Source organism: Aspergillus sydowii (assembly GCF_001890705.1).
Source record: "Aspergillus sydowii CBS 593.65 unplaced genomic scaffold ASPSYscaffold_3, whole genome shotgun sequence".
NCBI lineage: Eukaryota > Fungi > Ascomycota > Eurotiomycetes > Eurotiales > Aspergillaceae > Aspergillus > Aspergillus sydowii.
The window spans coordinates 3,196,558-3,210,783 of NW_024467861.1; the positions used below are offsets into that span (position 1 = coordinate 3,196,558).

A 14,226-nucleotide genomic window follows, 5' to 3' on the forward strand; every position below is an offset into this window, starting at 1 on the left:
CCGGATTGAGTTCTAGACTTGACTTCCGCGCAGGTTGAGGTCGTATTAGCGGGTCCTTCGAGACATCATTGGCCGTGCTAAGACACCACTCCCAGCGGAAGCATGTTTGTATCCGTGGCCCCAGAAACTTTGACAGAACTTACACTTGGCATGGAACCAGGTCTGTAGTCATGTGACGGCCACCTTGCGTTCGCAAAGTAAAAGAGACTGTAAAGCTAAGCTAGGCTTCTCCTGCACTGTGTCTTGCTTGTCAGGAAACAAGGAGAGGACTTTCCCGAGCGCTCCAATGCTTGGTGATCAATATTGTGTTCTGAGCTCTGTTTGACATCAACGTACAGACCCGACTCGCGAGGATGGAGTCCCCTCCGTCTCTCCAGGAGCAGATACACGACAAGACCGTGGTGGACAACTCCAGTCCAGACTCAACCAAACTTGCATCCCAGGTCGAAATCCGCCCAGAGAAAGAGAAGCCGGCCAAGGGGCCTTCTCTAGCACACTATATTGTCAGAGCTTCCGTCTCCCCTGCTAATGGCCCTGGACTAACTTGAAGCCAGAGGATTCTCTCATATGGCGCGAGGCGAGGGGGAATCGTCGCTATGATCCTGGGACTAATTTGTGCCATGGGTTCCGGAGTTGTAAGTCAATTGCAGCTTAGTATTTCCAATAGATCACTGCCTCTAATCCATGCAGGCTCTACCGCTCATGAATATTGTTTTTGGGAATCAAGTTGGGACTTTAAACCAGTATTCAACGCCGGGATCAACCTTAGACAAGCAGGATTTCCAGCAAACAATAAATCAAAACAGGTATTAAATACCCCCATTCCTGCTTGGACTTGACACAGGTGGCTAAAACAACCCGTACGTCGGGGGGCAGTTTGTATATTGTTTATCTCTTTATTGGCAAGTTCGGTTTGACATACGTCTCTATGGTACATGAAGACACAACTCCCACGCCTACCCCCAGCCACGCTAACTAGATCCCAGGTCTCGTTCAGACTTATCAGCCTCAGAGCATCTGCTGCGTTGCGACTAGAATATCTGGAGTCCTTACTCTCACTCCCCATCAGCAAACTGGACGAAATTTCGAGTGGCACCGTAACCCACGCCATAACCTCACTGTCAAACCAAATCCAGCAAAGTGTTTCTGATAAACTCGCTATGCTGTTCCAATCTTTAGCCCTTCTAGTCGCAGCATATGTCATTGCCTTTCGATATTCCTGGGCCCTGACGCTAGTGGTCAGCGCTGCGATCCTCTTCGTTATCTTAGGGTTCAGCGGTACCGTTCCATTTTTCGTCAAGGCCCAACACCGCGTCGACGATGCAGATCAGAAGCACGCGTCTATCGCAGCCGATGTACTTGCATCCGTTCGCACTGTTTTCTCCCTCGGAGCAGAGGCCTCGTTAACCACGAAATACTCCGCCTGGGTCGAGGAAGCAAAGCGACGGGGGGCCCGCATGTCGATTGCCAGCGGAATCCACCTGGGCCTGTTGTTTTTCGCCATGTATGTTAGTTTTGGCCTGGCATTCTGGTTCGGGCTGAAGCTTTTTCGTGAGGGTCATATTGAGAACATCAATACCGTAATCACGTAGGTGACGTCCCGATGGTGGCTCCTTTGACATATATCTAGCGGACGCAAACTAATTCACCTGCGCGGGCAGAGTCTTCTTTTCTGTTCTCCTGGTTGTCACGATTCTCGGAAATGTTGCATCGCCGCTCATGATCATCAGCAAGGCAATCAGTGCTTCAGGTCCATTCTTCAACATCATTGATTCACGGCAGCCCCCTGCGACAGGCATTACGGAGTTCAACAACGTAGGCGGGAGAGTGGACATCACATTCAATGGCGTAAGCTTTGTCTATCCCACCCGTCCGAAAACGCAGGTCCTGCGCAATTTCCATGCGCGGTTTGAGCAGGGAAAGACAACGGCACTGGTAGGGCCTTCAGGGTCTGGCAAAAGCACGATCGTGGCCCTGGTTGAAAGGTGGTATGACCTGAAGACCTCGGCTGATTCCAGTGCGACGGAGATGGTTGAAGGCACAGAGATGGTTGAAGGCGAAATTCAAGTAGGTGGTGTAAATATTAACAGGCTTGATCTCGAGTGGTGGAGGTCACAAATCGGGTTGGTTCAGCAGGAACCTGTTCTCTTCAACACCACGGTCCTGGAGAATATAAGCATGGGCCTGACCGGGACCAAGTGGGAGAATTCGTCAGACCATGACAAGATGGAAATGGTGGTCAGTGCTAGTAAGGAGGCTTTTGCGGATGATTTCATCAAAAAACTACCCCAGGTATGGCACTATGAGAAAATCACTAAATTCAGTCTCTGCGCTGCAAAGCCACTAATGTATTCAACAGGGGTATTCAACCTTGGTTGGAGAAGGAGGGATGGCTCTCAGCGGGGGTCAACGACAGCGCATAGCGATTGCGCGCTGTATCGTCCGGCAACCTCCCATCGTGATTCTTGATGAAGCAACCAGTTCGATAGACGTCCATAGCGAACGCATTGTACAGGCGGCACTTGAACGCGTGCTGAAGAACCGGACCACAATTCTGATCGCTCACCGACTCTCAACTGTCCGCAAGGCGGATCATATCGTCGTCATCAAGGACGGCACAAATCTCGAAGAAGGCTCCCATGATAGATTGATGGCAGCTGGAGGCATGTACTGCAGCTTGGTCCATGCCCAGGAATTGGGAAATTTATCCGTCTCTGAATCTGAAAGACTGGAACAAAAGGAGACATTGCTGGATGAAGCCACGGACAATGTCGCCATTACCCGGCCGGGGAGTGGTGAGGATCCCAATCAAATCACCAGGGAGATCCAGGGCAAACCCGGGAAAAAAAGCAGACCGTCAACCAAGGTCCTGCTAAGAATATTACGACAACAGCGGCAACATTGGCTGCTATATGTTTTGACCCTATTTGGGGCCCTCGGAGCATCGTGTAAGTGTCCTGACGGTAATTGTAAGGTCTGAGCTGACCCCAGGCAAGCTGGATTTGCACTGCAGAGTTGGCTCTTTGCCCAAATTGTGCAGGTTTTCCAGTACACCGGTCAACGGCTGATTGATGCTGGCAATTTTTGGGCCCTTATGTTCTTCATCCTGGCCTTGGCTATGGCGAGTTTCTACCTTCTTGTAGGGTATTTCTCGAATCGGATCTCACAGGTATGTCCAAGGCCTTGAAGCCGTCAAGAAAAGAGACCTGACATCCGCCAGAACGTGGGGTCCAAGTATCGCATGGAATATTTCCACAACATGTTGGCCCAGCCTGTATGCTGGTTTGATCGGGAAGAGAACAGCAGCGGTACCCTGACGTCTCGCCTATCCACCGACCCCCGTCAGCTGCAGGAGCTCTTTGGAGTAAGCGGAATTTTCCCTCTCATATCTATTCTCAGCATGATTGGCTGCATTGCCATAGCATTCTCCTTTGGTGCAAAGCTGGCCGCTGTGGCCTTTTGCGCCGGGACTCCATTCATGTTTCTCGGCGCCTACAGTCGAATCCGGTATGAGATGAAGTTTGAAGCAATCAACGCGGAAGTCTACGCAGAAAGCTCCCAGTTTGCAAGCGAGGCTATCCGTGCCTTCCGGACAATAACATCTCTAAACATGGAGAAAGCCATTTTGAGACGCTATTCAAGTTTAGTGACCCAACAGAGATACCGTGCAATGCGGAAAGCCTGGTATGCCACGCTGCTCTTTTCCTTTGCTGATAGCTTTGAGCTTTGTTCAATGGCCCTCACTTTCTGGTATGACCCTTTAGATCCCCTCTTACTTTCCGCCTAACGAGTTCCAGGTACGGTGGCCGGCTCTTGGCTTCTGGTGAGTACGATGTCGTGGCGTTCCTTGTCGTGTATGTCGCCATAATTCAGGGAGGTCAATCTGCGGGCCAGTTTCTGAGTTTTGGACCGAATATTGCGCAGGCCGCAGCTTCAGGCGAGCGCATCCTGGGTCTTCGTCCTGAAACTGAAGGCGCAACGAGCCCGCATGACATGCGGCTTATGCCATCGGAAGAGCGCAATGCAAGCATTCAGCTGCGAAACATATCCTTCCACTATTCCTCCCGAGACACTCCCGTATTCCATGGGCTGAGCCTAAATATTGAGAGCGGGCAATTTGTCGGATTGGTAGGGGCGTCTGGCTGTGGTAAATCAACTATAATATCACTGTTAGAGCGTTTCTACCAGGTCACAAGCGGCGAAATTCTTTTTGGCGGCAGGGACATTAATTCAATCGATCTAGCTTCATATCGATCCTCACTCGCCCTTGTATCCCAGGAACCGCAACTATTCGACGGCACTATTCGAGACAACCTGCTCTTGGGTCAGACCCCGACAGACGGCATAACGGAGCCACAAATGATTCAGGCGTGTCGGGACGCCGAAATCCACGATTTCATCGTCTCTCTTCCAGATGGCTATAACACCGCGCTTGGAGTCACCCAGTCCGCCCTAAGTGGAGGTCAGAAACAGCGGATTTGCATCGCTCGTGCCCTAGTTCGAAAACCATCCCTCCTTCTCCTCGACGAGGCCACCTCGAGCCTTGACTCACAGTCGGAGAGGCTTTTGCAGGAGGCAATCGAGAGGCTAGCGAAGAGACGCAATATGACCATCATCGCCGTGGCACACCGGCTGGCGACAATCCAAAAGGCAAATGCAATCTTTGTTCTAGGGCAGGAGGTTCACGATAAATGTACCAGGCTTATCGAGAGTGGAACTCATTCAGAACTCGTACAGAAACGTGGAGCATATTGGGAGATGGTAAGCCCCTTATCTTATGAACAGGAGAAAATAAGATTTGTGACTAACCCACGTTAGTGTCGTGCGCAAGCCCTGGATAAAGCTATGGACTGAGTCCTAACAGGCAATCATATGGTGCTGTAGACCAGAACCAAAATGTCAGCCGAGCTGCTCTATGTTGGGCTGCTGGGGCCCCGGGGCGTATGTGTTGTAGAATTGCTAAAGATCCCTTCGAATCTTCATGTCCTTTATATCTTCATGTGAATCGTTCTGTCCGTACTTGATCAATTAGAAGCGTCCCTTCACTTTAACTTCAACCTGAGAAGCTATATATTATTGTGATAAAGAGAGGATCTGCAAACCTCCTTCCATTCTAGTTGGATTTCTCCTTTTGGGCATAGTCTCCTACTCCGTAGTACACTGTAAAGCAGTGTTAAATGTTAGATTTAGACACTTTATTAAATTGTTTGCCTAAACCCAGATTTTTGTTGGACACTGCTTAATAGTCATGACAGACTGCTTTATCAGCCATGGTGTTTGAGTTTCTCTGGAACATTCTGAGAATCGATTTCCAGGCCAATGCTAATACTGGCTGTGGCATATATATACGTATATATTTTTGACGGGCAGGGTGCTATAACCTCGGCGACCTGAAGAAAATATGTTAAAATATTACTTATTTTGAACCCGCATTCGAGCCCCTGTTGCGCAAAGACCGACTATTAAATTTTTTTTCGAGAAGACAAATATGCGAGAAGTAATTGGCTAGATAACGCGAAGTCGCGAACTTCCGCGACCAGGATCTATCTTGAAAGAAGAGTATTGGCGCAGTTAATTGTGCTTCCAGTATAAGTGAACTGGCTCTTCTCATGAATGCCAGTCATGACAAGACATTTGGGTGGAATTTATTTACATTTATTTACTCCCTGAACAGCCGTAATGGAATGATTGAGTTCCAGATGGGTGCAGCCTGCATCTTGGCACGGGAGGTTTTTGTCCATACTGAGATTAATAACCTATATTATATATGCTGGCTTTAAACACCAGACTGCAGAGCCAGGATAGTAATAGGTAAGTGAGAGGGTCTTTGATCAATCTATAACCAGGAGCGCTGGTGGAACCGTTTTGTACATCCTTGGGCATACGACAGAATCGCCGATCGTCTAGGGGGATCTGAATAAGAGATGGAGATGTAATTAAAATAGCTTTAGAATATTTCAAAAGGATAAGAGAAAGATCCTACTCACTCTAAAACTACAAAAATAAGTAATAAAGTTACTCTAGATACTAAAGTTATTGATAAAGCTCTCCTAATAGTAAATTACTAAGACTATTATATCTATCTTCTATAATATTTCTAGATTGAAAAAGGTAGCTTTATTTAATAATCGGATATTGAATATGCTACTTATCTCTATTTAAAATACTTATGTTGTGGTTGGAAGGCTTCATTTTGTGTCGCAGTAGGAGTAAAAATCAGGCTTCAGGTGGGATGAGGTATGTTAAAACAGCTGGCGCGAGATATATACACATGTGCATGCTTAGTCTGTATCTAGAAGATATTGACAGACCTGTTTTATTCATCTGTACTAGTGTGCAGGGATCTGAGGACAGCGGTTTGAAAAACTCGCAAATTAGGGGTTGTTGCCCTTGGCTCTGGCTTTCATTCAGGAAGTGATAATGAGATACTATTTACGTGAAAGATATCAAATATAAAACATGGTTTTCCGGAGATCAGAATGAACCCGGATGTTCGTAAAGTCCGCCGCGCGTCCCACATCCCTGCTGTCTATCTTTTTCTTTTGCACGATATATTCAGACGGCCTACTGCCAGTTCCCTGATTATCTTTTAAAGTATCCGCCAGGTAGCAGCGAGCACGCGCACAAAGTAAATCTGCATAGTACGCAGGAGCACAGAGACTGACAGCCTTATTAGTCCGGCCAAATAGATAGCACAGATCGTGTGTAAGTCCTTCCAAGACATCTGCCGCATTGACGAAGGGCGGTTGCGCCTTGCGGAACCGAAATACTTCGTCCCACACAACATAATAATATGCCGGACGCGCTGTACCATGTAAGGGAGTGTGAGCCTGCAGATAAAACTCCCACTCTCTGGCCTCGGTGACGCCGCGGTCGACGACGGTTCCATTTCGCGGATTGGACAATTTGTCGGCGTCGGACTCCTGGCTTGGGTAGAACCGGGTACGATGTCGCTTGCCCGCGATGAGCACTGATAAACGAGGGAGACCTTTCTTCTTTTCGCTTTCCGGATAGAGCTTTGCACAGGCGGACTTGAGGAGTGGCAGTTCGTCTTCCAAAATACGCGCGTGTTCCCCGTCTGATATCCCGCCCCGGTAGACGACTATATTCTCAGGGAGCTGGTCCCTGTTTACAGTCGCCCATATCTGTAGACGAGATTCCAGCATGGTGTCCAGAGCAGCAGCCGTCTTGCGCCAGGACTGGGACTTTTCAATCCGCACCTCACCGGGCCACTGCGCGAGGTGCTTGTCGATAGACGCAACCATGCCTACAACAACAGGCTGCATGTCCGGTCCTGCTGCTGCTGTGGTGCGTGTGAGTGGATGAGTGCTGTCAACACCGACAACCATTGTCTTCCCCTCGGATATAATCCCTGCTTTCTCGGTTCCTAGGACATGATTGACCCCTCCCATTTTCAGATTCAGCTTCAGACAAAGATTGGCTAGATATGCCTCGTCCCTCTTGAAGAGCTTTGGTGCTAGCGTACAGATATTGGCGATGCCCATGTGCACGTCGCAAATCTGCTTTACGGAGTTGTAGATGTCGGTGTTTGTGGAGGGGAGAATCACCAGTACCAGCTCTGGTTTGCGCGACCTAGTTAGGTGCTTGAGCGCAGCGTGTATAGTTTGGTCCAGCTTGCCCACGTTGTACTTTCCATTCGAGGGAGAGAGGGCTGGTGTGATATCAACCCGATGTCCGTTGATCATGGACTGCGTGATGACGCCGTAGTCGCTCAACTTGGAGCGTAATCCGGCAATACAGGGCCTCAGATCAGCCGGCGAGGGGAAATAGTCCCTGTCTTTGGCGCTGGAAATGTAGAGAAAATCCCATGAGGATAGTCGGCAGGGTTTGCAGAATTTGGCCCTTCTTTGCTTCCACGCTCCGGACAGAATGTCTGGCTTGCTTTTGTTCGCGTAGAGGACGGAGGGAGATGGCAAAACTCGACCGGGTACAGTTATCAGGTCAGGACTGATGTTGAATCCGAAGTTGCGCTGTTATACCTTGCGTTAGAAAAGTCGAAGGTGAGTTGGAGGATTGATAGGGTACGTACTAAAGTAGGATTTGTATTCATTCCTGCGCCGACTCCAAGCAGTTCGGCGCCCTTGGAAGTGATGGACCGCGCATTCGCCGCTGGTTTACGAATTGCAAAAATGTTCATCTTGACCTTCTGCTCTTCTGTAATGTGGGAACGCGCGGGTTGGCAACCTCGAACGATACAAACGTCTGCAGGGAGGTATGCAGGCTGCTTGTTGCGTGATAAAATTTTGACGACTGGCAAGCGAGGATCCAGGTGTATGCCATACTCTGCAAGCAAATTATTAGACCTGGGTATTTTTCTGATAAGGAAAGTATGCTTACTTTGAAAAAAGAACTCTGCGACTGTGATGTATTTCCCGTTCTCTTCAGGGCGTGGGCTGTCGATATCCATACACTCTGCTCCGTCCCTGCTACTTAAAGGCGGATCAGGATCGCAACGCCAGAATTGTACATCCCTAGGACCAGCACCGTGGCAAGCAACAAGAGGCGGGTGAGGCAGATCCTGTCCATCCAACGGCGTTGCGAGGCCGACGATAATCTTGAACCGGGCTTGCTGGTTGATATGTGTGACCTTGACTTGGAGCCTCCTCAGAAAGGACTCAAGCCGGGCTATACTCAATGAACCATCCTGCCTGTACGCCGCAATTACCTTTGCGAGTTCAGCCTTCTGGAAGAATACTGTATAGTCCACTTGGCAGTTGACCAGGAGTCGAGCTGTGGCAGCGCGGACATCGATTGAAAACCCCCTCAGAGCTTCAAGGCCAGCGCCGAGATTGAATCGCTCTGCGGACTTGTCACAGATAGGAAAATGTATATTTCCTGGCGTAGAGGCGAGTCGCGAACTGACTTGTGCGTCGTGTCCAACGATCAAGTCAAGAGCCCGTAGAACCTCAGACTTCTGGCGGAACATCGCGCACATATTGGTTGAGGAGAGGTAGTCGACTAGCGAAGACACGCTGATCTTGCTGGCAAATATGACCTTGACTTGAAATATCGGCGCATTCTCTGAGTATTCGGTCTGGGCCTCTCCCTTGTAGCGAACATCGTACAGCGCCTCCGGCTCTGGCTTCGCATCAAACAGATCGACCGAGCTGATTATGGTTGACCTAAAATCTGTGGCAATGCAGCAGCGCTTGTCCGCCAGGTGCTGGTCTAATAGCAAGTTGAGTATCTGCCGCTGCTTCTGCTTGGGAACCCCGGCCTCGGTGATTTCGACATGGTAACGGAAGACCTCACAGCCGCCTGGCGTAGACAATTCAAAGTAATTTGCGTATAAGGTAACTCGAGCTCCTCGAGTGCCAAAGCCAGGTCGTCGTGCTAAGTTTGAGGCACCTTCGCTGGTGTCCAGCACGTTGTGGATTGCACTCTCGGTCTCTTCAACAACGCTGTTTAATACTGGAGGTTTGCCAGGTCTCAAATAAACATCAGGTTAGTCGAGCTTGAGCAGCGGAGGTGTAGACACTCACTGGAATATCTCTTTATTATGTCGTCGTCGTTCATCTCGCTTCGCTCCGTAAGGACTAAATGCATAGCTTCTACCTCCTCGTCCACCCCTCGCAGCTCGGTCGCCCGACGGGCGGAAACCATGAGAATGAGGCATCTAGATTATGCGCTTCTCTCAAATGCAATGGTCCGCCTGGTCTTCGACAGAATGGCAGTGAGGCAGTAAGGTCTTCGCGTCCTGGAGTGATACACGCGTGAGTGGAGCGCAGCTGGAAGAACGTTCGCGCAGGCATGGCCAAGAAAATGGCGTATCAAGGGATGATAGCCCTAGGAATAAAGGTAAGCGACATAACTTTAATTCCCGGGAGCTCGAATGGCCATAGCAAAGGGTCATTGAAGGCGAGAATGCTTGATAAGTCCTAGCACAGGGCTACAGAGACGGTCTTAGCAGAGGGTCTTAGCAGAGGGTCTTAGCAGAGGGATCTTTCTCTCCTCATCATGGCTCCAAGGTATAAATAGGCCCTATGTCTGCTGCTTTTCTGATTCCTATCCAATGCAGCATCGGGGGTTCTCCCCCACCCCCACGGTCAAACTGCTTGTCAATCATCTCCACCTTGTCTAGTCCCTTGCCTCCGCCACCGGGCCCATCGCGCGAAATCTAGACCGTGCTCGATGCCAAAATCCCTCCCTTGTTACCCCGCGGGAATTATGACAGACACAATGCATTTCGGACCACGGCCGGCTTGTTAGTTGATTGTTGCTCGCTGCCCGCTCGCCCCGAGGAGGTGGGTCACCATCCACTGTCATCGCATATGTATCTCGCTAACTTCACCGTGAGCAGCTTACCACGATCGCACTTTACCAGATTCGCCGAACTATTCCAGAAAACCACACAGGTTATGATTGGCGGACTGTTTAAAGCAATGGGTACGCTTGCACGGTGCAAGCAGGGCAGTAAGCGATAATGAGCTCACAAAGCAGCCTGTCTCGGATGTCTAGATTGGTCGTCATAGCCCATTTTAAAATCTAGTTTTACGATTCTTTTGAGATCTCGTTCAATATGTAATCCACCTATTTCGTGCCTTGGCTGTGGCTGAGTGTACACAGGCCATCCGACCTTTCTGCAAAGCTCACATGAGTGTCACCCCCTACACGTGATACTAAACTCATTAATAATCAATATCAACACAAGTCAAGTCCTTAAAAAATTACTGTAATTCCTTATACAATCCTATATAGAGATAGTATCTAACCCTAACTATTCTAATCTTTATTTCCAATTCCTAAACCCTAATCCCTAATCCTAACCATCCTAACCATCCTAACCATCCTAACCATCCTAACCACCCTGACCACCCTAACTACCCTAATAATGTTAGTAAAATAATGAAAGAGGTGGCTCGAGGTGTAACTTATTCTCAGTTCGGTTGGGAGTCAGGTGATCAAAAACTTGATTATGTCAGCAGTTTCGGCTCGAGCGACCAATTTTGAGACCCCGGGTGACCTGGAACCACTGTGGCTGAGGGCCGTCAGCTTTACGAAGTCGTTGTCTGATGCGGTTTAGCCCTAACCAGCTGTGGAAGAGTGAAGGCAGCAGTGGGAAGGTCTCCTGTCCTCAGCAACTGGCGAACCAGCTGATTCTGGTTCTCGGGCGCGGCTACTAAATGCTTTCCTTGTCGGGAATTACTCTGCACATGGAACCATGTATTCAATCGTGGCGGAGTAGTCGCGCGTAGGTGTATATATCTGCACCTCCTGTTTCCTGTCAATCTTGTGAATCCAACTTCAGACACAAACAATAAAGAGACCTCTTTGAAAAAGGAATACAATATGAAACGCGCCGTGGGATCCAAGAGTGATACGAACAATTATACCAACCTCTCTATCCTTGAACCTCCTCCACCTCCATACTCAGCAATAGAACCATCAACCTCACACGTCAAACCCATCATAATACCCCGTAAGTCCCCCAGCATAGGCAAAATGCAAGACTAGGCTAACACCCAGCAGAAGTAACAAAAACCTTCGACAGCGAAATCGCCTCACCCTTCATGCGAGCTTACAGCCCAGTGCTCTCCCAATACCAAGTAACTCAAACCGAGTTCCTTAGTTTCCTCGACGGTCTAAACGAGGTCTTCATTGCAAATCCCGTACTACAAACCACCAGCATCGCCGGGTCCGTCATGGGGATGATCCACCCCGTCGAGGTCGTAGGGATGGCTGTTGAGGCTGCGTCGGAGATCGGGAGCGAGACAACCTCGTATTTTCGGACAAGGGCGTACCTGAAGAGAGCTAACGCGGAATTATTTGGTCCGAAGGGGATTAAAGCTAATATTATGGAGTTTGAGAAGATGGCTAGGGCTGTTGGTGTTAATCCGGACGAACTTAAGGAGAGGATGGAGAAGGAGGCTGCGGTTCTGGAGGGCCAGGATGGTGAAGGATTTGATGATCTTGACATCGACATACTTGATCGCGTTATTGCTGATAGCGGGAGTGGCAATGGTGGTGGTGAAGCAAAGAGGATGAATCCGAGACTTCTGCTTCTTGACGCGCTGCAGGGGTATGTTGCGCCGTTAGAGACGGGGGATCTTCCTGCGTCATCAGTGCAGCGGAATCTACTGAAAAGGTGGAATGCGTCTTTCGCCGCGAAAGAAGGACAGAAGCAAAATGACCGGCTGGAGAGGAAGTTTCGCGAGGCAAAGGAAGAGAGGGTGAGGAAGTACAAGGAGGCCCTTGACATCGCGCAGGAAACAGAAAGGGAGATTGGAAAGATTGAAGCAAAGATTGACAAGATGTCAGAAAATGGGGATGATAAGAGGAAGACTGAGAAGAAGATATTTTGTCTCTCGACCGATATGGCAAAGCTTCGCAGGAAGAAGGCGAAAAAGATGAGGGAGGCTATGAAGGATGGGGATGAGGAGATGCAAAACCTCCAACGCAAAGACATGGACAAGACTTTGAAGATCAAATGGCTCGTTATTTCTCCCTCGGAATGCATTCCTTCTACAGGTGGACAACGCGGGAGCTGAGCTCAACAGCTGAAGGCAGAAGCAAGGCGCTATACAACTTACTAATTTATAGGGACAAAGTCCCTACCATCAGGCCTGACTTGATACTGGGGTGCGATCATGAGAACATACCGCAATCACGCACTTTGACTCATAATATCACAGCTTCTCTGGTTCCGATCGTTAACAGGCCAGATGCTCGTATTCGTCAGCCTGGGTCCTCTCAGCTCTGACTCGACCACAGCGCAGGCGTGGAACACGAGCTGCTGAATCATTCCCCCTTCGAGTTCGCCATGGATATAAAAGGCTCTGGCTCCTCCGTGGAACCGTCATTGCTAATATCAGCAAGAATGAAAATGCGCACCACAACCCTCCTCCCCCTAATCAGTGCAGCCGCCGCCGTCCTAGGCGAGCAATATACCGCCAGAAAGCTATACCAGCTAGACCCCGGAACATGGATTGAGAACTTCGCCCAGCAGGGCTCCTCCTGGTACACCCGTATAACTCGTCTCGACAGCCCAGAGGTGCTCGAGGTAGACCCAACCCACCAGCATGGGGGACCTCGAACAATCTATAAATTCCCCAATGCAACGAACGCCACCGGCATCGCAGAACTTTCAACAGATAGCTATGCCGTCCTCACACTCAATGGACCCCCTGACAACGCGGCCGTTTCAATATGGACCCTTGATACAACTGGCGAACCATTTGCAACACCAGTTATTCAGAATATCGAAGGGGCGCAGATATTAAATGGTCTCGCCTCATTCTCCCCCACTGTCGTCTTCGCAGCCGATAGTCCGGCTGGTGCAATCTACAAGATTAATCTTGACCTTGGGACAGCGGATAAGGTTATTTCTGGGGACGGGATTACCCCAGGCGTTAATGGGCTAAGGTACAAGGCGCCCTATCTGTACTACACCAACAGCCTTGACGGTGTCTTTGGAAGGTTCCAGATCGACCCATCGAGCGGTGATCTACTCGGCGGTGCTGAGGTAGTAGTGAGAGGCGATATCCTTGCAGGTGCCGATGATTTCGCGCTTGCCGACTGGACAGACGCAGCCTTCGTGGCGAATTTCCAACAGAATACGCTTGTCCGTGTGAATATTGGAAATGGGACAGCAGAGGTTATTTTTCAGGATATCCCTGCGCCGACGACGGCGACGTTTGGGTCGGGAGGATTGTATGTTGGGACCAGTGGCACTGGCAGCGATGGAGGCGCGAGCTTTTGGTCTGTTGTTGTTCCTGACGAGCGACCTGCTTGAGTTCTGTGAAGTAAATGAAGGTTTCTATTAATGGAGAATGTATGTATACCAGACTTGCGTGGTAGAGAGTGTGAATTTAGGGCTTCCAAGGAAACACCGGCATGATATATATAAGAGCGTATATCTTCAGTATAACTGTTACTCCCACACAATGGGCTGGCACGCCTCGCCACTAGAGATCCAGCTGTATATCATTTCTCTGCAGTATATCTGTCCACCAGAGTGCCGAGATACTCGACTGACCTGATCAGAACAATGGAGCGCTGGTTTTTGAACAGCATTGGTGATGGTGACTCCGTTGAGACTCTACTATAGCTCGATAATAAAGGCTTAGCATACGATGCAGTACAATTTTACATCTAAAGAACAAACGGAAAATGTCAGAACCAACTCGATAAATTACTGAGACGTAATCCTCTGCATGCGAATCCTCCACGATGGCGCAAGCATCCAGGTAAAACTATTACTATCGT

General features: G+C 49.4%; 4 protein-coding genes across 4 annotated transcripts; 3 read left to right on the forward strand and 1 right to left on the reverse strand.

Annotated features, from left to right (window-relative positions):
* Positions 1-242: 242 nt before the first annotated feature.
* On the forward strand, positions 243-5,102 carry ASPSYDRAFT_43452 (ABC transporter ATP-binding protein). The gene is made up of 11 exons (XM_040846655.1): positions 243-503; positions 555-635; positions 691-806; positions 877-931; positions 987-1,588; positions 1,662-2,292; positions 2,360-2,948; positions 2,997-3,169; positions 3,221-3,750; positions 3,798-4,761; positions 4,819-5,102. Exons 1-11 carry the CDS (start codon positions 354-356, stop codon positions 4,852-4,854), a joined length of 3,927 nt encoding a protein of 1,308 aa, XP_040705343.1. The 5' UTR covers positions 243-353; the 3' UTR covers positions 4,855-5,102.
* A 1,344-nt stretch (positions 5,103-6,446) lies between these two features.
* Positions 6,447-9,624, reverse strand: ASPSYDRAFT_88080 (argonaute/piwi family protein; the record flags this gene model as incomplete). Its single annotated transcript, XM_040851959.1, has 4 exons — positions 6,447-7,991; positions 8,051-8,304; positions 8,359-9,432; positions 9,504-9,624. The coding sequence occupies 4 exons, from the start codon at positions 9,622-9,624 to the stop codon at positions 6,447-6,449; spliced, it is 2,994 nt and encodes a 997-aa protein (XP_040705344.1).
* A 1,686-nt stretch (positions 9,625-11,310) lies between these two features.
* Positions 11,311-12,509, forward strand: ASPSYDRAFT_88081 (uncharacterized protein; the record flags this gene model as incomplete). Its single annotated transcript, XM_040851960.1, has 2 exons — positions 11,311-11,440; positions 11,491-12,509. 2 exons carry the CDS (start codon positions 11,311-11,313, stop codon positions 12,507-12,509), a joined length of 1,149 nt encoding a protein of 382 aa, XP_040705345.1.
* A 329-nt stretch (positions 12,510-12,838) lies between these two features.
* Positions 12,839-13,753, forward strand: ASPSYDRAFT_30025 (uncharacterized protein; the record flags this gene model as incomplete). Its single annotated transcript, XM_040844721.1, has 1 exon — positions 12,839-13,753. One exon carries the CDS (start codon positions 12,839-12,841, stop codon positions 13,751-13,753), a length of 915 nt encoding a protein of 304 aa, XP_040705346.1.
* Positions 13,754-14,226: the final 473 nt, after the last annotated feature.

What these genes read in the sequence shown, in the direction of transcription:
- ASPSYDRAFT_43452 (XM_040846655.1), top strand. Translation starts at nt 354, where the DNA reads ATGGAGTCCCCTCCGTCTCTCCAGGAGCAGATACACGACAAGACCGTG. An exon ending in GTGCCATGGGTTCCGGAGTT is followed by an intron (nt 636 to 690) that starts GTAAGTCAATTG and finishes TAATCCATGCAG; the next exon opens with GCTCTACCGCTCATGAATAT. An exon ending in GTTTGACATACGTCTCTATG is followed by an intron (nt 932 to 986) that starts GTACATGAAGAC and finishes ACTAGATCCCAG; the next exon opens with GTCTCGTTCAGACTTATCAG.